The sequence below is a fragment of the Plodia interpunctella genome, chromosome 26 (assembly GCF_027563975.2).
Source record: "Plodia interpunctella isolate USDA-ARS_2022_Savannah chromosome 26, ilPloInte3.2, whole genome shotgun sequence".
NCBI classification, from domain to species: domain Eukaryota; kingdom Metazoa; phylum Arthropoda; class Insecta; order Lepidoptera; family Pyralidae; genus Plodia; species Plodia interpunctella.
The window spans coordinates 665,608-690,206 of record NC_071319.1 but is presented as its reverse complement, the minus strand read 5'-3'; the positions used below and the strand labels follow the sequence as shown (position 1 = coordinate 690,206).

General features: G+C 33.5%; 2 protein-coding genes across 5 annotated transcripts; both read left to right on the top strand.

Annotated features, from left to right (window-relative positions):
* Positions 1-3,527: 3,527 nt before the first annotated feature.
* On the top strand, positions 3,528-15,615 carry LOC128681090 (uncharacterized). 4 transcript variants are annotated; one of them, XM_053764691.2, is made up of 6 exons: positions 3,528-4,036; positions 4,496-7,807; positions 8,341-8,457; positions 9,570-9,728; positions 10,477-10,563; positions 10,837-10,979. In XM_053764691.2, the coding sequence occupies exons 1-6, from the start codon at positions 3,989-3,991 to the stop codon at positions 10,843-10,845; spliced, it is 3,732 nt and encodes a 1,243-aa protein (XP_053620666.1). In that variant the 5' UTR covers positions 3,528-3,988; the 3' UTR covers positions 10,846-10,979. The 4 variants fall into 4 exon arrangements, with proteins under 4 accessions (XP_053620666.1, XP_053620667.1, XP_053620664.1 ...); XM_053764689.2 differs by having other exon boundaries at positions 3,618-4,036; positions 10,833-15,615; XM_053764692.2 differs by lacking the exon at positions 9,570-9,728 and having other exon boundaries at positions 3,532-4,036.
* Positions 15,616-18,482: 2,867 nt separating this feature from the next.
* Positions 18,483-24,130, top strand: LOC128681217 (uncharacterized). The gene is made up of 3 exons (XM_053764947.1): positions 18,483-18,627; positions 20,247-20,318; positions 20,623-24,130. Exons 1-3 carry the CDS (start codon positions 18,565-18,567, stop codon positions 23,617-23,619), a joined length of 3,132 nt encoding a protein of 1,043 aa, XP_053620922.1. The 5' UTR covers positions 18,483-18,564; the 3' UTR covers positions 23,620-24,130.
* Positions 24,131-24,599: the final 469 nt, after the last annotated feature.

The following is a 24,599-nucleotide window of genomic DNA, read 5'->3' as shown; positions in this document are numbered from 1 at the left end:
TTATATGAAAAAAAGAAAAGTCGTAGAATAAAAGTTGCTTGTTTTGATGTACCCAAGTAGTCGTTAGGAAGGAGGTTTTGCGTTTGATACCAGTAACCCTGTATAAAAGGGAAAAATACACACTCACTCATTACGAAATCTCAAAAACTGCTAGGCCAATAAAGATGAAATATGGCAGGCGTTGGCTCAGAAAGGAATTTTGAAACTTTCATCCCTATGGGGTGAAATGGGAGTAGCAAGTTTGTATGAAACTTCGTCATTTGTCTCTGAAATTATCTATTATAATCTATGCGTCAACTCGTGAACGTTTGTAAACATTTTATATCGACTTCATCACGATAAACTTATCAGTGGCGTAGCGTAGGTTTTTGTCGAGCGGGGCGGAGTATAATTTGCCGCCCTTAAAGTTATACCTAATGACAGGTTCAAAAAGGGGCCAAATAAACAAATATCTCTATATTTGTTCACGTCAAGGAGCGGGATTTATGTCGTTTTCCGTTCGCAAAGGAACTGCTTACCCCACTCGCCTGCCTCAGCCCCGCGTATCGTAACATAGCTTTTCTTAGAGGAATGTATGTATATGTATAAGGCATACATGCCTATGTTTTTTTCGCTTCGTGCAGGTTTTGAAAACATTAAGAAAAATCTTAAATATATTCCTGACCCTAATTCTCATGAGAGTGGAGCTATAACACATAGGTTATTTAAAATGTCTACTAATCATCGATTCTATTAAATATCTGATTTGTCAAAATCGGTTAGACATTTTTTTTAGTTACAACTAGTAGTTCGCCGCGAACTTGGACCTCGCAAACACAATATATTTTTACAAAATTGTGAATATTTCAAAAATGTCTAAACCGATTTTGACAGATCTTAAATATCTTTTAAATTTCATCAAAAGAAACAGAGTAACAAACAATATATGACATACATACAAAAAATGTATTTTTGCCCCAAGTTGATTTGTAGACAAATTGCCTGTAAATTCCTTACAATAGCGTTTATGAGATATTTAAATGTTTAAATAACTCATGGCTACATTGATATAGAAAACTAACGACGAGGCGCAATTTACCCACATGAAATAGAAGATACAGCTCTCCGGTCCAAACCGGCTAATCTCATACAAATATACAAAGTGGCAGTTTCCCTTCAGAGAAATATGTAAACTCTTTAACTAGTCTGGTTTCCCTATATAAAATTTGAACCACCTTTTCATACAAACTTTGAACCTCCTTTATACCCCCTGAGAGGATGAATTTTGAAAAATCCTTTCTTAGTGCACCCCTAGATCACACAAGGAACCTTCGTGCTAAATTTGAACTTTATAAAGTGGGTATATATACCCAGCGTTTTGGGCTGTGCGTTGTAATGTCAGTCATTCAATGTTTTTATTTTATATAGATGTTCTTGCTAAAACTTGTGTCAGATTTTATTCAAGTCGTCTAAAGGCTTCAGATATGACTTCCACGACCACTTACCGCCATCTAGAGGCAAGTAGTCGCATTCAATTCAATAGTGAAGTGTCAACCAGTGTGCAGGTTTCCTCACGATGTTTTCCTTCACCAGAAGCAAGTGGTGGTCGATGAACACTACTATACATGAGTCAGATTGGTATACAAACTCATGTGGCACGAGTAGGATACGAACTGAGCATCATCATTCATCTAATACGCATTTGATTGTGTGAGCGAAACGGACGATATAACGAAATATTGTACTTCTCTCTGTCTACGCATGTATATATACTTACTTATATGTTTATGTAAGTAATGAAATTGTAAACGAAACAGTGACGCCTGTGTCCAGTTTGATAACACAAGGTGTGACTAAATCCAATTTTAGTTTTGTTGAAAACTTTATTCAATTATTTGAAACACGTTTACAATTATTTAGAATACGTTTGTGAGGTGTCCAAGTCGGCTTCAGACATTGAGATATTAAATGTTGGATGTGGCGTGGAGCAGAGAAAATTAAATAAATAAATAAATAAATACCTATATTAGGACAAATCACACAGATTGAGCTAGCCCCAAAGTAAGTTCGAGACTTGTGTTATGGGATACTAACTCAACGATACTATATTTTATAACAAATACATATATAGATAAACATCCAAGACCCGGGCCAATCAGAAAAAGATCATTTTCCATCATGACCCGACCGGGGATCGAACCCGGGACCTCTCGGTTCAGTGGCAAGAACTTTACCACTGTGCCACCGAGGTCATCTAATTGTTTAGTAATTTGTTGTATTTGTGGCGAGATGTAACATTTTTTATAATTATAACTAGCGGCCCGTTCCGGCTTCGCTCGGCTACAAACGTAATAAATTATTAGGAGATGGTACCCCCCATAAAAATTGCATTTTTTCAAGATTTTATTGTCAGCGCGATTGTGTACCCAAACCAAATTCTAGCAGGTATTAATAGTTTTTGAGCTAGTAGTTTGTAGCTTTGGTAAATATCATTTAATTTAGAATATGACGTGAATAAGTGCCTGTGAAGGCCTAATTTCTGAATAAATGAATAAATAACACAACTCTCACACAGCTAACATAACTCTCACACAACTAACACAACTCTCACACAGCTAACATAACTCTCACACAACTAACACAACTCTCACACAGCTAACATAACTCTCACACAACTAACACAACTCTCACACAGCTAACATAACTCTCACACAACTAACACAACTCTCACACAACTAACATAACTCTCACACAACTAACACAACTCTCACACAGCTAACATAACTCTCACACAACTAACACAACTCTCACACAGCTAACATAACTCTCACACAACTAACACAACTCTCACACAGCTAACATAACTCTCACACAACTAACATAACTCTCACACAACTAACACAACTCTCACACAGCTAACTCAACTCTCACACAGCTAACATAACTCTCACACAACTAACACAACTCTCACACAGCTAACATAACTCTCACACAACTAACACAACTCTCACACAGCTAACATAACTCTCACACAACTAACACAACTCTCACACAGCTAACATAACTCTCACACAACTAACACAACTCTCACACAGCTAACACAACTAACACAACTCTCACACAGCTAACATAACTCTCACACAACTAACACAACTCTCACACAACTAACACAACTCTCACACAACTAACACAACTCTCACACAACTAACACAACTCTCACACAGCTAACATAACTCTCACACAACTAACACAACTCTCACACAGCTAACATAACTCTCACACAACTAACACAACTCTCACACAGCTAACACAACTCTCACACAGCTAACTCAACTCTCACACAGCTAACATAACTCTCACACAACTAACACAACTCTCACACAGCTAACGTAACTCTCACACAACTAACACAACTCTCACACAGCTAACATAACTCTCACACAACTAATACAACTCTCACACAGCTAACATAACTCTCACACAACTAACACAACTCTCACACAGCTAACACAACTTTCACACAGCTAACATAACTCTCACACAGCTAACATAGTAGTAACAAATAGTCACAAAAAATCGAGAAGAGCATTAAGAAATTACGAATTGATATAACTAAAGTAATAATTAAAAAGTAAAAAATATAAAAAGTACCCTATGTGCTATTTCAGGTTATATTGTACCCGTGTACCAAATTTTGCATGCAAGAGTGACACACATACACAAACTAGCAAAATACCCAAGATAGGATTTTACGAAATGCCCAAATAAAAACGTTGTTAAAATCAAGTCGAACAGAATGCCATATCCACCCAAACGAACATCATTTGAAGTTTCCTATTTTCTTTACCAAATCGTGTATTTTATAAATGAAGTATAAACCAAACAAAATATAATTTAACCCGCAATTATAAGGTCATATTACAACGCCTCGCGCGGTCCCCTGTTTTCATAAACATATATATATTGGTTAATTTATTGTAACTCCGTTTCATATGGACGTTGGTTGAGAATGAGATTTGCAATATGCGGACTTCTTTGTCTCAATTTAGTTTTTTCCGTAAGTATTTTCAAATAATTAATTCATATTTACGCGCGTCAGATAGCTTAAGTTTTTCTTTCATATATGTTCAGCTTTTGCCTGCGACTTCAATGTGGAATATGCTATTGTTTAAAAAACAGAGTAATCTTCAACAAATAATTGTTAGGGATAAACAGATTTGGAGGCATTCCTTTGTCAACTTTATCCAAATATGTATGTATATATAGCACTAAAATATTATATGTGGCTATGTACATAGTAATAAGAATGGCGTAAGGCGATTTACATTTATTTTTTAGTTTTAAATGACTCTGTTTCTAAGCGATTAGTTTCAAGGCAATTATTTAGTAATGTTGGCAAAAGCAATGTTTTTTAAATATTAAGGACTTACAATTGAGTGCATATTAAATAATTATTGAAAATCTGAGTAAATAACTACAGAAAATAAATTTAGGTATAATGTGCTAATATTTTTAGGTCCCGCAAGCCTCGCTTGCAGATGAAGAAACCTATTTGGGTGATATAAACATAGATTCGTATGCGGCGCGTAGAAATAATCCCGAAAATAATGGAGATTCAGAAAAACCCGAAACACTTGAGCGTATTGATAGACCGTATGCTGTAGATCAAAATGATGATACGAGCCCTGACGATACAAACCGCAGAAAAGAAAACAGCTACAGAGTTGTTATGAAACAGACCTATAAAATCCGTGAGCCAGTAAAGTATAATGTCAGCCGTGTTATTAAAACAAAAGTCACAAGGTCTAGGCCCGTTGTGCGTAAGATATACCGAAACAGATATGAAAATTCAGATGGTGCTTTATCTAAAATTTATTATGCTGGTAGAGAAAATAATGCAAACGTCGAATACTTGCCCCTCTCTGCTGATGTTCAAGTTGACGTTGATACTAATGAAGTTACAAGTGATCAAACGTTAAAAGCCTATCCGCAAATCGAAGTTAATGAAATGGCTCGCATTAATGAACTAAGATCTCAGAACCAACAAAATTACCATCCGTTAGAATTATTGAAACAAAATGATCGATTAACAAGTCGAGGTCAATTGCAAAGTATCCATAGTTACGCATATGTATATCCAAAAACGATCGTAAATTATGCGCTTAATCCGAACTCAAATAGAAATGATTATAATAAAAGATATGAGCGTGTTTTCAATATGGAATATAAACCTGAAATTTTAAATAACTATGTATATGATATTAAAAATGGCCTGCGTGTAACAGGCAATAAATATCCAGACAATTATAAGGCTCAATGGTATCAAACTATCGGTACACTGAGTGACAATGATGAAATTGAAAAGGAAAATCAAGTAACCGAAAATCAAAAAGTTATTTCAGCACCAACCGAACATGCTAAAGAATTATCAGAGTTTGGTAAAGGGTTAATTCAATTGAACAATTTCTTGAATGATAATATGCACAAATCTAAGAAAAGGGGTTGGTTTGATGGTTATGATCAAAGTCAATCTGATTTAGCAAAAGATTCCTCGATTTATACAATAAAGATCGGTGGAGGTTATACACAAAACTCTGAGGTAAATAATAATAAAGAAGTAGATGAAATATATAGTAAATTTGACTTTACTCGCAGTACGACTCCTTTAGCCAATAGCGCTGATATAACAAGTGCTGAGGCTGATTCGCACATGCTGAGAGTTACAATCGACAAAGAGACAAAACCGCCTGAGAAATCTGAACATGTATGGACTATAACCCCATATAGTTCTCCAATCGCAACCAGCGAACATAATCACGTATCAAGCACTACAATTGATTCACCTAAATTTAGAGAAAGGATAAGTGCTCCGATAGTTTCTAAAGAAAATGATGGAACAAATGTTCAACCAATTAAAGAAGGAGATGAGTTAAATATGAATGATAATCGATCGGTAGAGCCCGAGGAACAGGTTTTTACTGAAAAATTTACAGATTGGACTCGAGCTCGCCATACATTACTACCAGATGATGAAGATCTTGTAAGAGTGATACAAAAATCAAATGAAGAACCTGCATTCCCTATAGTTTCAGATGACGACGAGACCCTGTCTAACCCTGGCGAAAGATTAGACGAAAACCAATCAGGCCTAGATAATCCTAAAACACTTCGTCCTAATACAGGAAAATCTGTCGACGGAAATCAAAATTTGAATGTGCTATTGGAAAAACTATCTGATCTTCGATTGCGTCCCGATAAAGAATTACATAAAATAGAGGACAACCCTTTTTTGTCATGGGAAGTAGCACATAAAATTGATACTAGTACCAATTCAGATGAAACTTTGTATGAAACAACTGAAAATCCAACATTAGCAAACGTATACGTAACCAGCCCAGCGTCTGGGACTTTGCGTGAAAATCCAAATCGGGATTTACAAAGTGTAACTGAATTCAGTTCCGATCCTGTTACGATTTTAAACGAAACTGGTGAAAAACCGAAAGATCTTCGTTATGGTTATAGTAATACGTTTGATTTAATTGATGACAATCCGGAGTTACATGAAGCATACGAAAAAAAATCAGATTTCACTAATAATTTTGACACAATAAACTACAATCCTGAAAATATTCGAGAATTCTATTCTGGTTATGGTGATGGTGTAACTGTTGAAAATCCAAAAAGATTTCATACTTTCGTTCCGGATTTCGTCGGGAATTTTGATAAATATGTTGATAGTCGGCCTTACATATCTCAAGTTTACTCTCCCTATGGTGATCTTTTAAGTACAGAAGCAAAACCTAAAGAACACTATTCTGGTTTATTAAATACATTAGAAAAAGCCTATCAAAGTTCCGTTTTGACACCACACGAAGGCTTTTCTGCTTACGCAAAAATTTTGGGCCAAGCAAATGAAAACCCAATTGTATTACCACAAAAAGTATATGAAGCTGGTGGTTATGATACGGGTTACAATTGGGAAGAATCAAACAATCCGAATGGAATATTAAAAAAAATATCTAACGTCTATTCTGGTTATGATAACGTTTTGCAAAAAACAGATGGAGACCCTAATAGACTTTATCCTAATTTAGTTAATACATCAGACAAAACAGTCAAACATCCATTAGAAAAATTGTATGACGTCAGTTCCGACACGGGTGTTAATGTGGATGAAATAAGCAGCCAAAAAGGAATATTGGAAAAAGTATCTGAATTCTATTCTACTACTAGTGAAGCTGTAGGTACAACGAACGAAAAACCTACAAAACTTAACGTTGATATAGTCAATTCATTGGATGAAACGAATAAAAATCCAGTTCTGGCATTGAAAAAAATCTATGAAGTTAATACAGATGTCATTGAAAATGTAGACGAAACAATTGTTAGCCCAAATGGAGTGTTCCAAAATGTAACTGAAATCAACTCTGCTCCTGACAAGACTTCAGAAAAAATTGGAATGGTGACAAATGAACCTGGTTCAATTTCACACACGATAAAAGATCCAGACATAGTTCAAAATGTGGTTGTCGAAGAAGAAATATTAGAGAAATCTACCACACATATTATTCCATCTAGCACTCCAGAATTAAATGAAAATCAACTGACATTAGAAGAAGAATCTGTTTTACCCTTAACTACTATACCCAATGTAAATTCACTTGATACACATTTGCCAGAAGTTATAAAACATCCCAAAGTTACAGAAGAATTAGAGGAAGTTAAAATAAAAGCTACACTTTTAGATTTACAAACTGATCTCACTGAACATTTAAGGATCAATAATATACCAGATCTTTTGGTTGAAACCGAACCACTAACTAAAAAGGTGAGTCTGAATATCTTTTTATCTTTTGTTGAAGCGTTGGTGGGGTAATGGATAAGACGCCTGTGAATCGCAGGTTTTACCAATCTAACGCTAAGCTGTTTGACGGAAGATATTAGTAGTCATCAAACTTCACAATTCTTTATTCAATTTAGGATGATATACATCACTTATTGACGTTAAAAATTGACTTAAAACCAAATCTACTGCCGACTTCCAAAGCGCAGGTGAAGAAGCGGCGCAACAAACTCCACCGTACAGCCTTTTCTCCAAAGACGTCAATGTATAGACGTCACATTATTGAAACTAAGTGGACAAATCTACGTTATTTATAATGCCATAACAAAAAAATTGCTTTTACGATAAATCATTTGTCATCATTACCTGTAACCTTGCGTGACCCAATGCTGGGCATAAGCCTCCTTCCGTCTACGCCAACCATCTCTGTCCTAGACCAGTGTTGTTGTCAGCAAAAGACTCAGATATTAATATATTGATTTTGATAACCATTACACTTTTCTTCTCACTGTTTCCAGCAATCTGAACCAGAAAATAAGTCTAATGATTTCGATGAATCAGCGTGGACACTGTTTCCTCTCGATGACGATGAAGACACCGGTAAAGAAGTTTCGGTGGAGGAACCTGATGAGAATGTAAGTATTTATTAATAAGTAATATACAGGATTACTGGTATCAAACGCAACACCTCTTAAAGACTACTTGGGTACATCAAAACAAGAAACTTATATTCTACGACTTTTCGTGATTCATCTTAGTTTTTTTTAGGTATATAGAAAAATAAATCTAATTTGCGATTCAACACATATTAACTCTATGTAATAGCCAAGCAACACGGGAACTCATAGTAGCGTTATGTAGCGGAATCGAACATAGAGTTGACGTTTTATAGAAACGACATTCAAACTAAAAGAAGGAAAATTTTTGTATTTATTACGTTTAGACAAAAATCGCATAACAAAAGATGTTAGTCTCTATGTACCTTATGCGCCATTGGAAGGTATGCTTTAGATACCAGTAACTCTGTATATAAATTCGTCATGTCAGTCTGTCCGTATGTAAAGCCACTTTATTTCGAAAACATTATGGCAACAATTAAACTTGATGTGTTCTATGAACCGCTTTACGATTTTTATGACCGGCCGCCTGCCTGATGTCAACCATCCTTGTGAATGCAGATGTTGCTTATCATGTGTATCTATGTCTCCCTTAGTCGTCTCATAAAACATCTACGGATATGATGGATGATTAATAGATAAAATTAAAAAAAGCTCATGAAATTATGCTACAAACTGGATAAAGATTTTTATTAGATAGTATTATATTTTGCCATTGTACAAATCTTCGCTTTTGCCCGCGGCTTCGCCCGCGTGAATTTTCCACCGGAACAGTATTTTTTCCGGGATGAAAGGTATGCCCTATGTCCTTCTCTATACTTCAAACTACATGTATGCAAAATTTCAGGAAGATTGCTTGAGTAGATACAGCGTGAAGCTAACAAACTTACTTTCGTATTTATAAGTTTGGATGTAGTCACAATTTACGGTAAGACACCGTTTTTTTAAAGTAAATTGTGTGCCATAGGAAGCTATAATAAATACTCTCTAATAACATCAATTATCTAATTTATCATAATTTATATTGTTTGTGTTTTAGTTTTCGCTAAAAAAAACATAAAAGATTTGATAAAAAATATTATTGATAAAGATTCCGGCACGACTGTACGTGTCAAATTTTCCTATTCTAGAAAAGATATTTCCCCCGCTTCCCCCGCCCCCCGCACGTGCCCCCGCCCCGCCCCCAGGAGTCGCCAGAGAAGGTGGTAGAAATATTTCCGATAGAACACTATGGATACGACGTCAACGCTAACGATGGACTCAATTATCCTGAATTGTGGAGTGCTGAGGTATGGGGACTTTCGATTCCTCACTAGTTGCTAACTATATAGTACAAAACACTATATAGTATAAAACAAAGTCGCTTCCCCCTGTCTGTTGGTATAGAGTATGCATGCTTGGTATAGAGTGATTCGAGAGGAAGATTTATATGTTGCCCCCGGCTACGCCCGCGTAATTTTTCCACGGGAACAGTTATCTTTCCAAAATGTAAAGTATGTCATATGTCCTTCTCCATACTATAAGCTACATGTGTGCAAAATTTCAAGAAGATTGGTTGAGTAGATACAGCGTGAAGATGTAACAAACAAACAAACTTACTTTCGCATTTATAATATTAGTTAGGATTAGGATTTATATATATATTTATGCGGGGTCTTTATGGGACTAATAAATGCCAAAATATTTTTTTTTTACTTTTATCTCTCTGTATGTATGTTTGTTTTATTGGGATGGGATTTGATGCTGTTTTCACTGTGATATAGCGGATGGTCTCACTTAAAATCTGGTGTAATAATAATATTAGTGGTATTGAATTAAAAACAAATTTTAGCGTATGCGTATATTCACTTCCCCCCACTACTGTGATATAAGTCGTAGCGCTGCGAGCGCTCACTGCGCTCAGTTGCTTACGGGACGGCGAGGCGAACGGACGTTGGGGCATCCGTAATGTGGTTGTGACGTACAATCACGTGCGAGTATGGGGCACGTTGGGGCACCTCGTCAGTATTGTACACAAATAAACGATATTTATATCAGTTTCAGACCGAAGAATCGCAGGGAAAGATGAATCCTTACTCTTATATCAATAAGGACGATGTAAATGAAGGACTGCAGTATCCAGAGGTATGAAATGAAATTTTATAAAGTAATATATACATATAATTAAAATGTAATTGGACATCTGTCTGTACATAGGGGGTATTAAAGAAAAATGGCGAGTCTTCATGGGACTAATAGAAGCCAAAACAATTTTTTTTTAATTTTTGTCTATCTGTCGTTTGTTCGTGCATCACGCAGAAACTGTTGGATGTAATTTGGAAACGGGAAAGCGCTCAGATGAGAGTGATAGTGGTTGTTTTACAAGTGCCTTGTATTTTTCATCTTTGTTGCAGCTAGAACCGTTAAGAATGTCAAAAATTACGCATACCACAGTAAATTTGCCGACGAAATATCATTATGTACAGAAAAAGCTAAATTATCATGATGTCAACGATGTCGATGAAAATAAATACGAGCTCGTGCATTTGTGTAAACTGGCCAGAGTGAATTTAAACAGACTTAGAAACTTCGTGTCCAGAACTTACGGTTTGAACACTAAAACCGCTGAAGAAAGCGATTTGATTACAATAATTTATATTATGGGAACTTTGAACGAAGCGAGGAAATCAGATTTGCCTGTTGAAAATATCGTAGACGATTTACAAGCTAATCTCAGGAGATTAGGTGAATTGAGAAAAATGTTGTGTAAAGATATCGATGATAATGACCACAATGTGGAAAATTTTGATGACAGTGTTGAGAATAATGAAGATATAACGTTTCATGCAAATATATTACACCTTTTCGATCAATATATACTAGGGAGAGAAAATAAAAAAGGTAATTTAAATAATAAAACTCCGAAATCACATTCTGTGCCAGATCATGTGAAAATTGTGAAGCAAAATCATTACGAAATTAAACCACACACCTTAGAATATACAAAGGAACATTTGTATGTAACTAGACCAGACACAGAAGAGACAGTAAATACAAATTCTTATGTATCTATAGACCATAATACAGTTGTAACTAAGCATAATACGCAACCTGTTAAAACAAATGTTGAAAATATAGACCAAAATGCGTATGATATTGAACCAGATTATGAAAATTCGTATGAAAATTTGTACACATTCGCACCAGATAATACTGAAAATGTAAAATTTTACACACCGACACCATATTACGTAAATAATAAAAAACCAAAAGCAGCAAATAAACCACGTAATGTGAATAATCCCAATGATAAATTGTATACAATCCAACCAGATCATACAGGAAATTTAGACACATATACATTAAATAAAAATATCAATCCAGAGACACCAGCTTATTTTAAAAAGTTAAGCTTAAATGTAAATGATATTGAACCTGAATATGGGGAAAATACATATGAATATACAATATCACCTAATCACCGAGAAAATAGAAATAAAAACGTAGATTCGATAACACCGAGTTATGCTAATACTTTAAATGATAAATTATATAAAATTCATCCAGATGAGCCTGAAGATATTGATACATATACAATTATTACAGATAAATATCCAGATGCGACTATTTTTGTTGATACTACTGAACCAGAATATGTTGAAAGTGCAGATGAAATGAGCTACACACAGGAACCAGACAATGAACATCTTTCTAAACATTTTTATTCAAATAGACCAGCATATGAAGAAATTTCAAGTCATTATATGTACACATACCAACCTGATTATACAGACAATGTAAATCAAAATGAATATCCATACAACGAAAATTATTATCCATATGGAACGCCTTATGCTGAAAAGACAGACAAAAATTTGTACAACACTCAACCAAAATATGTTGCAAACGGAATTTCGCATACAAAGAGGCCAGACTATAATGACAAATTGTCTCGAGAATTGTACACGGAAAATCCGAATGACGAAGGAAACACAATTCATAATATATATCCAAATATACCAGATTCAGCTGAAATATATCAACATTTCTATAATGAATTGCCTATATATAAACCGTATACCGATCAACATAAAGATGACAGCGTATCCGTTGATTCTTTGGAGTTTATAGACGAAAATTTGTTTGAAATTAAGCAAAATCTGTATCCACTTAACCTAGATGAATTAGAGAGGACAAATAAAATATCACATCCAATAGATGTCGATTTAGAAGGCATATATAAAAACGCATATACAACCAAACCCGATTCAGATTATGAGGAAAATGTTGAAAGTATTTATACTGTCGATCCGAATTATGTGGAAAACGTAGAACAAAACTTAAATCCTAATGAACATATATATACACTTCTACCAGACTATACGGATGATATTAATCCAAATATTCATTCAACTTATCAATATATTTATCCCGTTACACCTGGTTATGTAGATAATATAAACCAGAATTTATACCCCAAGGAATCAGATCTAGAAAAATATTATTTAAATCCATTGAGCCCTGTTAACAAAGATCCAAATTTGTACACAATGGAACCGGCATCCATCACGAGAACAAATGAATATCCATATACCGACCAGCCAATCGGTAGCGAAACCACAAGTCAAAATGAATTTCCAGTTGATGACAATAAAAATCCTGCTAGACAAAATTATGTAGAGTCAATCGAAAATCCCGAGAAATCTGTTTTTATAGAAAATATTAATCAAGAATTTTATCCAGTCCATCTGGTTGGAGATAATCAAAATTTGTATACAGCTGAGCCAGATTATACCAAAACCAATGAAGAATTTCAAACAAGTAAACCAAATTATATAGATTTGGATAATTATACAATTAATCCGAATAAATATACTGTTACAACAGATGATGTTGAAAATAATGACCAATGGAATCCAGTTTTATCAGATTCTTTGAAAAATACAAACGATAATTTATATACACACCAACCTGATTACGTGGATAATTATTCAGTCAACCATCATAAATTCCCTGTTATGCATGATTATATGGAAGATAATGACAAAAATTTGAATCCAATATCAACAGGTTTTGTGAAACATCCCAATGACAATTTGTATTATCATCAATCTGACAGTGACGATAATTATTCAGTCAATCAGCATAAATATCCTGTTAGGCAAGATCATGATGATAACAATGATGAAAATTGGGACCCAATTGTAACCGGTTATATGGAAAATACAAACTATAATGTCTACACACGCCAACCTGACTTCGTCGATAATTATCTTGTCAATCAGCACGAATACCCTGTTATGCATGGTTTTATTGAAAATAATAACCAAAATTGGAATCCAATATCACCAGGCTTTGCGAAAAATACCAATGACAACTTGTATTATCATCAACCTGACAGTGAAGAAAATTATTTAGTCGATCAGCATAGATATCCTCTTAGGCAAGATTATGATGATAACGATGATGAAAATTGGAATCAGATTTCAGTCGATTATGTGGAAAATACCAATGAAAATATGTATACACGCCAACCTGTCTTAGTAGATAATTATCCTGTCAATCAGCATGAATATCCTGTACATCAAGACTATGTTGAAAATAATGATCGAGATTGGAATCCAATTGTAGCCGGTTATGTGGAAAATAACATCGATAATTTGTATTATCATCGACCCGGCTATACAGATAATTATTCGGTCAACCAATACGAATATCCTGGTACAGCAGACATAAATAAAATTAATCAATACAAATATCCAGTCCGTCCAGAATATGTAACGAAAACTACACAAAATTTGTATATAAACCAACCAGATTATGCTGAAAACATAGCTCACAATGTCTATCCATCAAAACTAAACAACTTAGGCAATGAAAATCTAAATTATCTAATCAGGCCGAAGTATTTTGAAAATAATAACCCTAATGTGTACGAACTCGAACCGGAAAATATTGAAAATCAATTTTATTTACACCAACCTAACTATTTAGATTATGTACGTAACAAGGTTTATTCTTACAATCACTTACCGGAAATTACATATGAATATCCAATAAAATCAGCTAAAAGAAATCAAGTTACAAATGTAGAAAATCTGAGTCCCAGTGATGTTAATCTACAATCTAATTTAAATCCATCTACAAATAATAGTGTAATCGATTTTAGTAATGAATCAACTGTTGCACCTGTTTATTTTCTGGATATAATTTCTACAGCTCCTAATGCAGTTCAACCCGTTGACGTAACTTCACAAACTTTAAATGTTAAAGTCAACTCGGCAGATCAACCATCGACAATGAAACCAAAATCTTATGTAGACAAAGTGTCTGACCATATTAATATTTTAAATAAACCCTTTGAAAAACCACCCCAAACTTTAAATGCAATAAATTCGGAAAACTGGCCAGTGTACGCATATCCAAAATCGAATGAAAATGGAAAACTCTCAGATGATAATTATAAACAATTATTAGAAGAGCTGAAACAGTATGATTTTATTAAATACGGACAGACTCCTAAAAATGGATACGCATACGACATCAACACTTTGGATCATAATAAAAATGAGAAACCGTACAGTTGGAATGACAGGGATTGGTTCAAATCTTATTACGACAACGCACTAAAAAAACCTGGACATTTCAATGTCTATTTGAATGATAAAAAAATTAACTTTAGGCCAGGAACATATAACAAATCCGTTTTAGAAAAATTGTATGGACAAAATGTAAGAATTAACGGTTACCTCCATAAGGTTGATTTAGAAGCATTAGTGAATATGGCGCATTATGTGTCGGCAAGCTACGATAGCCAACTAGCCACAAAAGAATTGAGTTTGTTGCTAGAAGTGCGCGATAAAATTGATATTTCAATCGTAACTAATGTAATTTGGAACGAAATACTTAGATTGAGAACTTTAGGAGTATTTGAAGAGAATATAATACAATTCGTTCATAAATTAGTGGCCGATATAGTGCCCTACGCTTTTAGGGACTCCCAAAAATGTCAAGAAATACTTTTGAAACATTTGTTGTCTTCCATTAAGGAACTGGAAAGTAATGACATGTGAACGTGCTAATTTATATATGTATTATGTATATAAATATTGTCAACACATATTTTAGACGAAAACATGTGTGATTTTTGTATGTAATATATTTTATTGTGTAAATTTAATAAAGTAATTTTAAGTACATGCTCTTATTACTCGTCGACCAAACTATAACATCAATTTTCAATGTTGTATATTAAAGTCGATCAATTAATAATTTAGTTATTTAAGTATTTACTTATACTTGTTGACCGAAATAAAAAATCAGTATTCAATTTATAATTTAAAGGTATAGATCAATTTAATAATTTAGTAACAATTCACTTACATTTCAGAAGTCAATAGACAAACAAAACGGTTCAGTAAAATGGCTTATAGTAAAAGAAAATATTTACAGATATGCGTAATTTAAACGTATTAAATCAAAATAAACTTTCTCAAACAGTACAGAACAAATTCTGTAACTTAATTTCAAGCATTTAATTGATATGCTGCAGGAATTATATCACATGATTTTATCAATAATGAAAATCCATAAAATTAAAAAAAAAAATTTGGCGCTAATTAGTGTTGCGCAAACGAGAATTCCTTAGGTATTTCTGTCTTGCATGTAAAGGCTCTGAAATTCTGCACACTAGCGCCACCATCACATATTTATCAAGTATTTATTTATTTACTATAATTATAGAATACTAAAATGTAGTCTAAAAGTAGTTTATACAAAAAAGATAATAGATATTTTTATTGTTATTATTTAAACCTAAACTATAGTTTTCACAGTTGTCACAATTTATACAATCGAATATTGTGGCGTCAATATTCGTGTAGTATACTTGTTGTGATCACATTGTGTAATGGAACATTATAATAATTTTTAATAAACCCTTATATACAGGGTTACTGGTATCTAACGCATAACCTTCCAAAGGCGCATAAGGTACATAGAGACTAACATCTTTTGTTCTACGACTTTTGTCTAAACGTAATAAATACAAAAGTTTTTTAGTTTTAATGTCGTTTCTATAAAACGTTCACTCTATGTTCGAATCCGCTACATAACGCTACTGTACTGTCTCGTGTTGCTTGGCTATTACATTGAGTTAAGATGTGTAGAATCGCAAATTAGATTGTATTTTTTTTATATGAAAAATAATATCAAAAAGTCGTAGAATAAAAGTTGCTTGTTTTGATGTACCCAAGTAGTCTTTAGGAGGTTTTGCGTTTGATACCAGTAACTCTGTATAGTAGCATAATTTTTATTGATAACTTTTTAGTTTTCGATAATTAATCTGATTAATTGATAAAATTTGATGGTGGCGCTAGTATGCGTAATTGGAAAGTGTCAAACAAATGACAAAATAAACTATAATTAATTATTAATATGATATATAATATTGACGACCTCGGTGGCGCAGTGGTAAAGTTCTTGCCACTGGACCGAGAGGTCCCGGGTTCGAACCCCGGTAGTGTCATGATGGAATATGATCTTTTTCTGATTGGCCCGGGTCTTGGATCTTTATCTATATATGTATTTGTTATAAAATATAGTATCGTTGAGTTAGTATACCATGACACAAGTTTAGAACTTACTTTGGGGCTAGCACAATCTGTGTGATTTGTCTTAAATATTTGTTTATTTGTTTATTAATAGTGTTGCATAATTTCTATAAACATTCTTGTTTCGTTTTCGCTAATTAAAAGAAAAGAAAAAAAATCTATACTAATATTATACTTGCAAAAGTTTATCTGTCTGTTCCGCATTCAGGGCTAAACCGCTGGGCCGATTTTGATGAAATTTGCTGAGGCATATAGTTGAAGATCACCGTTCAAACATAGGCTACTTTTTTTTCTATAATCACCTCCACAAACGACTACGATTTTCATACATACTTTCACACCCCATGGTGTGTAAGTATGTATGAAAATCGTGTCGTTTTCGTTTTCCAGTTAAAAAAATTGTTAATTATATAAATATATATAAAAATATAGAGTGCTAGTTTACGCAAACAATCTAATTAACTGTTGAAGAGTATAATTGCTCGAACACCGTCAAGTTTATCATAATACATTATCAACAGAAGAATACCAAGTTGTAATTGAGCTTGCTGTCCTGAAAATTTATAAAGTTACATTGAAGCTTGTAAAAAATGCAGAGTTTCAGTTGTTATTTCTAAAGCAATCTAGACTGGCTGATAGTGATAAGGAATGAAGACGGTAAAGAATTTAATGACCAGATTAAATATATGAACTGCTGATAGCAATGGTCCTATTGATAGATTTAAAAAAAATGTGGATTAAATATAATAATTTAAGCAAAAGGTTAATTTCTGAGTAAATTTCTCCTGCTTTCCCTTGCAACAAGTTTGATTATATCCTCACATAGTAAATTTTGTTTTAATACGTAGCAAGAATACTTATAGGTAACTATATGTTGTCACACCCGTGGGAATTTTGGGATAAAATATAGCTTGCAGCAATCTTGGATAATGTGCCATTCTAATGGTGTTTCGGCGATTACCTAAAACTTACAAACTCACAAACGCTTATCTCTTTATAATAATAGTATAGATTATATATATGAAAGAGAAACCTATTATTTAGAAAGTACAGTTTCGACAGTAGACTAATAAACAAAAACATGAAGTTCCTCGTTCATTGTCGGCAGGAGTGACACCCTCGTGTTGCGAACCATGCTGCGGTAACCACTTCCCATAAGGAGCTGTTTGCTTCCTCAGTAATGTAAAAAATATGTTTTTATCTGTTTTTTTTTTGTTTATTCCTGTTTGCCCCGGTCAAAATTAGCTTCGACTACACAATAACATACAACTACAACATATTTTGTTGAAACAATAAATAAATTGGACCCATTGCCATATAATAAACAATCGTTATAGTTTTGTAAACAAATCGAACTATTAAATGATAAATGTAACAATGTTGATATTGAAAAATATTGACCCATTAGACCTGTAATTATGAGTTTTCATTTCACGAGTCCTGTTTTAGAAATTGCTATTATACGGTTATAATTTATACACGTACATAAAGTCCACTGTGATGTGATATCGAGAAAGTCGACGGCGTTGACAAAATGGCGCGACTAGTTTTCCTGTTATTATTTTTTATTATTGGTACAACGATTTCTCAGAGTTTAGTAAGTACACATTTTCGTTTGTTACATGTTATATAATTGCCGTTATGTAACTGCGTCTTGTGTTAACGGTGTTCGTGGGCAAAATTCCTTTATTGTACCTAACTGTTTTTTTTTTCAACGCGTGAAACAAATTTTTAATAATGTATTTTTTATGTATTAAAATAATTGATTTATATTATTAGGTATTATAAAGATTGATTTTGTGGACTGAACACGCGACTTTATATTAAGTAACATTAAAATTAATTTTTCATTATAAAAACTTGGAATTTTTCTTTATCAAAACAAATTGTTTACAACTACAATATTGTATTTTATAATATTTTTATTATACAAGCAAATTTTTGTTATGTTATTTGAATCGCAGATAATTAATTTCCAATATATTTTCAATAAAATATTATTTCACATATTATTGAAATACGTAAATAAAAGAATTTTGTTCAGATATCGTAATTTATAATGAAATTACAGATTGTAAAAATTGTGATTTTGTAAATTTCCAAATTTGTAGTTTAAATCAAATGGTTTCGTGGAATTATTGGAAATTGTTCTCGGTGTTTGCGTTCGGCGTTATTTTAACTTTATTAAGTGTTACTTTAGCCAAAATATTTCAACAGGTAATGTTTTTTGTGCATAAGCTTACCTACACATAGTCATAAACTTTTTTTGGGGAAAAATATTTTATATATCTAGCTGCGCCCGGCTCGCTCCTGTGGAAATTACGGGATAAAAAGTACCCTATACATTATTCCAGGCTATGTTCTACCCGTGTACCAAATTTCATGATAATCCGCCGTGTAGATTTTGAGTGAAAGAGTAACAAACATACACAAGTATATCCTCACAAACTTTCGCATTTATAATATTAACGACGTATAAACATTTGAGAGAAAAGAATTAAATTTGACGCAATGATTATTGATAATAATAAAAAAATACATTTGTACTAAACACAAGACATTTTAACTATAATCCAATCTAATATTATAAATGTGGAATTCCGTCTGTCTATTCCGCTTTCACGACTAAACCGCTGGATCGATTTCAATAACATTTGGTATGCATATAACTAAAGACCCCAGTTCAAACACAGGCTACTTTTAAAAAAAAAAAATCAATCCCCAAATGACCATAATGGGGGGTGAAAGTTTGTATGAAAATCATGTCTATTCCGCTTTCGCAGAGAAATTCACTCGGACGATCCCGCTGTCAAAAGATAGAAATATATAAACGCTTTTTTGCATGCATACATACATTATGATTATACACATACACTGAACCGGGAGGTCCCGGGTTCGATCCCCGGTCGGGTCAAGATGGAAAATGATCTTTTTCTGATTGATCCGGGTCTTGTATGTTTATCGTCGTGGCGAGTGGAACCTAGCCTCTGTCTACCCTATCTATATATATATATATATATATATATATATATATATATAGGGTAGACAGAGGCTAGGTTCCACTCGCCACGATCCTGACAAGTCTCATTCGCTTCCTCCATTCATCATGTTCGTAAATTATCTTTATATTTTTAGTATCTTTATCTCTATATATCTGTAGAATAATGATTATTATATTATTTTTGTTATAATTTAATAATTTATTATTGTTTTTAGTCAAATGAGTCAAGCGCAGCCTCGTCGGAATCTGAAGCGCCGTCTTCAGATAGATTGGAAAGTCCCGTTCAAGTAAGTATTTTGTTTTAATAAAAAAAAAAAACATATAATTGTTTGATACAACTTTATTGTTTTAGAAAACACAATGAAACTAGAAATGGTAATGGCAACGGCAGACTTATCCGATGTCATCCCAAGTTATTGAATACCTGATTTTGCCCGCGGCTCTTCCGCGAGAATTTCCCACGGGAACGCTTATTTTTCCGGGATGAAAGATATATATATAAAAATAAGTAGAGAGAAAAAAGATTATGTTGTAATTTTTAGAGGCGTTGTTTAATCTGTTTATAAAACTGTTGTTAAAACTTTATTTCAGGTATCGCCTGTAGACATTGAAAATAATACCGGGCCCTTTATGAGATCTGAATCGAGCTTGAATAGACTGTTAGCATTGTCGAATCCACCCAATTTACCAGTTGAGGGTACTTTAAACACTGATTCATTGTCCATTGACAATTTGGCCAACCAACTTGGTGTTACTGTAACAGACCAAAATCTCTTAGGAAATTTCAACAATCTAAACTCCGACTCGAATCAGCAAACGAGCGAGCCACTCCTGCAACAGCAGTCGCTCGATGATTATCTACATCCAAATACATTGCTCGGACAACAAGGAGATACAAGTCAACAAACTGTAGATACATTGCAATCTCTTCTAAATGATCCCTCGCAAAATCAATATACTACAATGACGAAAATCTACCAAGCGCAAACACCTATGTTAACGGGCCCAAACACAGCTCAACTGCTGAATTCAGTTCTTTTAAATCAACCGTTACAGGTTCAAGCCTTGAACAACCCGTATCAACAACAAAGTACACTATTAGGAAATCAACTAACTGATACTAATTATATCCAGAGTTTAGGTTTGGGTCAACAACTTTTGGGGCAAACTGATACAAATAATCTACAGTCTCTGAATTTGGGTCAGTCGCTTTTGGGGCAAACAGATTTAAATTACGCTCAGGGTCAAAATTTTGCGCAGACTTTAGGGCAAACAGATGTAAATAACCTTCAAGGTTTAAATTTAGGACAGTCGCTGTTAGGGCAAACGGATATAAATAACGTTCTGGGTCTAGACTTAAGTCAACAGCTTTTGGGGCAAACAAATTTAAATAATTTTCAGCCTTTAAATTTAGCACAAACACTATCAGGACAACAGGCATACTTGGGGGCACCAATATCAAGTAATAATATGTATCAAATGTTAAATCAAGGCTCAAGCCCAGTTCAGTCTTTAGGCGTCGACTCGCTTTTAGGTCAGGATTTGTCAAATTTACAAAATAACCTAGAGCAGACGACAGATCAGGTAAATCCTTTCACGCCACCCTTGCTGCCACCATTGAACAATAATATTTTAGAGACGCGACTCGTTTTCAAAAACCAATTGCCTAATTTGAATCAGCCAAATTGCAAGGCTGCCTTTGGCGCCCTAATACAAAGTGCACTCACGCAATACATGCAACTCGCTAAACTCCCTTATTGCCAACAAGCTGGTTTTAATCCTTTACCCATAACGAATTTGCCCTTTGAAATTATCGTCGTCCCATCCAATACTGCATGGGAATCATCTAACAATTCTGTTTTAACAAAAATTTTGTGGATATTGTTGAACAGATTAAAAAATCAGCCGGGACCAAATCAAGCTGACATGGTAACACCAATACTGCTTGAATTAATTTTGAATCCGGTGTCCGCACCCATCGTTGATGTCATCAATAACAACAAATTACCAAACATTATCCCAGGGCAAACTCAAAATGTACCATTCTTATTGCTTTTGCTTAAATTACTTAAAAACCAACAACTAACTCCGTCCCGGGCGTATTTATACAAAATAATCGTAGATATAATCAAGAAACAAAACGATTTGAATCCCTATGATCAAAATCCGGAAATACATGATTTACCACCTGATTTTATAATTCCCTCAACTACAGAAATATTCTCGCAAGATACAACCGACCTACCATTTATTGTTCCAACTAGATACCCAACTTTGCCACCAATTGAATATCCAGTTTGGCCCACAGACTATCCATATCCAACAGCAGCATTCCCAACACAATATCCTACTCCATTTGTAATTCCAACAGAATACCCAACTTCACATGTAATTCCGACAGCATTCCCAACACAATACCCTACTCCATTTGTAATTCCAACAGAATACCCAACTTCACATGTAATTCCGACAGCATTCCCAACACAATACCCTACTCCATTTGTAATTCCAACACAATACCCTACTTCACATGTAATTCCGACAGCATTCCCAACAGAATACCCTACCCCATATGTACTTCCAACAGAGTACCCAATAAAATATTATCCAACTGAATACCCTACTCCGCAATATGTGACTCCAACAGACCAGAATCCCACATCAAATCCATTGCCGCCTGATTTTTCGAATCCCACAACAAGATACGTGATTTTGATTTTGCAAAAATATTTACCACAACAACAATTCACTGTTCAAGATTTGACATTAATAATCCAGTTGTTGAACACATTGCCAAAGACCTACAACGAATTATTACTAAACCCTCAGCTTCTGAATCAAGTGATTCTTCAATTAACAAGTCATAATTTGAATCCCCAATTGGTGCTTGCCATAATATACAAATATCTCATTCAATTTTCTACACAAATTGGACAGAATGTTTTACTTCCTGATTCAAACAGAGTCGTTGTGTTGAAATATCAAATCAAAAGACAAAACCCTATAGTTTACCAACCATATTACTATGTATTATATAAATTGCCATATGTCCATTTCTTGAAATATCTTCAACAATTGCTGCTAACGAAGCCGTATTTGAAAGAGAATCGAGCACTTTTACTCAAAGAGTTGCTCGTATTGGCCGTGTCTAATAATAACGAAGTAACTGCAGATTTCAATGGTATATCTAAAGAATATTTAGTACAACTGATTACAAATCAAGGTGCAACTCCTCTAGATTTTAAAGTTATAAGTGAAAACAATGTTTCCTATGAACAGTTGAAAGTTCTGAATGATTGGAACTCTCAATTGGGAACAGATTTGGTTGTAACACAAGCAGGGGAGGTTGTAACACAAGGGGGCCTGAATTCGGAAATGTTAAAAGGTAATTTGGGATCTAATTTGTGGGCGTATCTTGTGCAACAAGCGCCTGTAGGACAAGTAACGAATATGGGAACAGATGTAACAACAGGCAATCCATTAATACAAATATTGCGTAGATCTGACAGTCAACCAGCAGTCGAGTCCCGGCCAAATGATACTGTGACAGATACACAAGATGTAGACGTTGGGGATCTAAATGTATAGTGTTACTTTGAAATTATAAGAAATTTAAAACAATGTATAAATTTAAATTATCTTAACGGATCTCGTAAGCCATTCTATTTTAGATGAATGTTTCAAAATGATTCTCATTTTTTTTTTGTAGTATATTCTGTTTGAAATATATATATATATATATATATATATATATAACCTTGTATAAAATAACTAATTATGTATATTCCGGCTGGTATAATAATTATAATTTTACTATTTTTATATGCATTTTTAGTATTCTATTTCTATATTATTTTATGAAATATTGAGTTGGCAATTTATATTTGCTATGTCAAGAAAGTAAAGTATTTATTGTATATAGCTACTATTTTATATTTTTATCTCTAATTATTTATTTTATATTATATTTATAATTTCTGAGTTTATATTTATAAATTACGAAAGTCACGTCATTTTCGCGACGTTTAATATTCTGTAATTGTTTTAATTTATCATCTATTTCATATCATATAAAAAAATATACTTACGTATAATCTAATTTATTTTTATTTATTTCTATCCGTACCTAATGAAGGTTCAGTCCAAGCTTTATTTATCAATCCTGTATTTTTTTAATATTTACAAGTCCCATTACATAAAACTCGGTATATATAATACAAACAAGTAAAACGATAAAAACATATGTTGTTTTCAATAAATACTTCATATAATTAGTTAATATTTGACGCGAACATTAGGTATACATGACACTAATTTGTTATACATTTTATAGTATGGTTGACTTTATATAAAAATATAGTGATATTAATATAATAATTTTAATATTTACAAACTATTTAAAAGTAGAACATGTATTCGAATTGTAATTTACTTTAACACATATTCCTACCGTGTTTTGAGGCAAATAAATGAATTTGAATTAACAAATGTTGTGTTTAACTTAGTTAGTACAAAGTTTTAGCGTAAAAATTGGTGTAATTCATGATAATAATTCATTGTTCTATGTT

Excerpts from the sequence above, each read along its gene's own strand:
- LOC128681217 (XM_053764947.1), top strand. The coding sequence starts at position 18,565 with ATGGCGCGACTAGTTTTCCTGTTATTATTTTTTATTATTGGTACAACG. Across the intron at positions 18,628-20,246 it reads CAACGATTTCTCAGAGTTTA|TCAAATGAGTCAAGCGCAGC; the intron begins GTAAGTACACAT and ends TATTGTTTTTAG. Across the intron at positions 20,319-20,622 it reads GATTGGAAAGTCCCGTTCAA|GTATCGCCTGTAGACATTGA; the intron begins GTAAGTATTTTG and ends ACTTTATTTCAG.
- LOC128681090 (XM_053764689.2), top strand. The coding sequence starts at position 3,989 with ATGAGATTTGCAATATGCGGACTTCTTTGTCTCAATTTAGTTTTTTCC. Across the intron at positions 4,037-4,495 it reads GTCTCAATTTAGTTTTTTCC|GTCCCGCAAGCCTCGCTTGC; the intron begins GTAAGTATTTTC and ends TAATATTTTTAG. Across the intron at positions 9,729-10,476 it reads CTGAATTGTGGAGTGCTGAG|TTTCAGACCGAAGAATCGCA; the intron begins GTATGGGGACTT and ends TATTTATATCAG.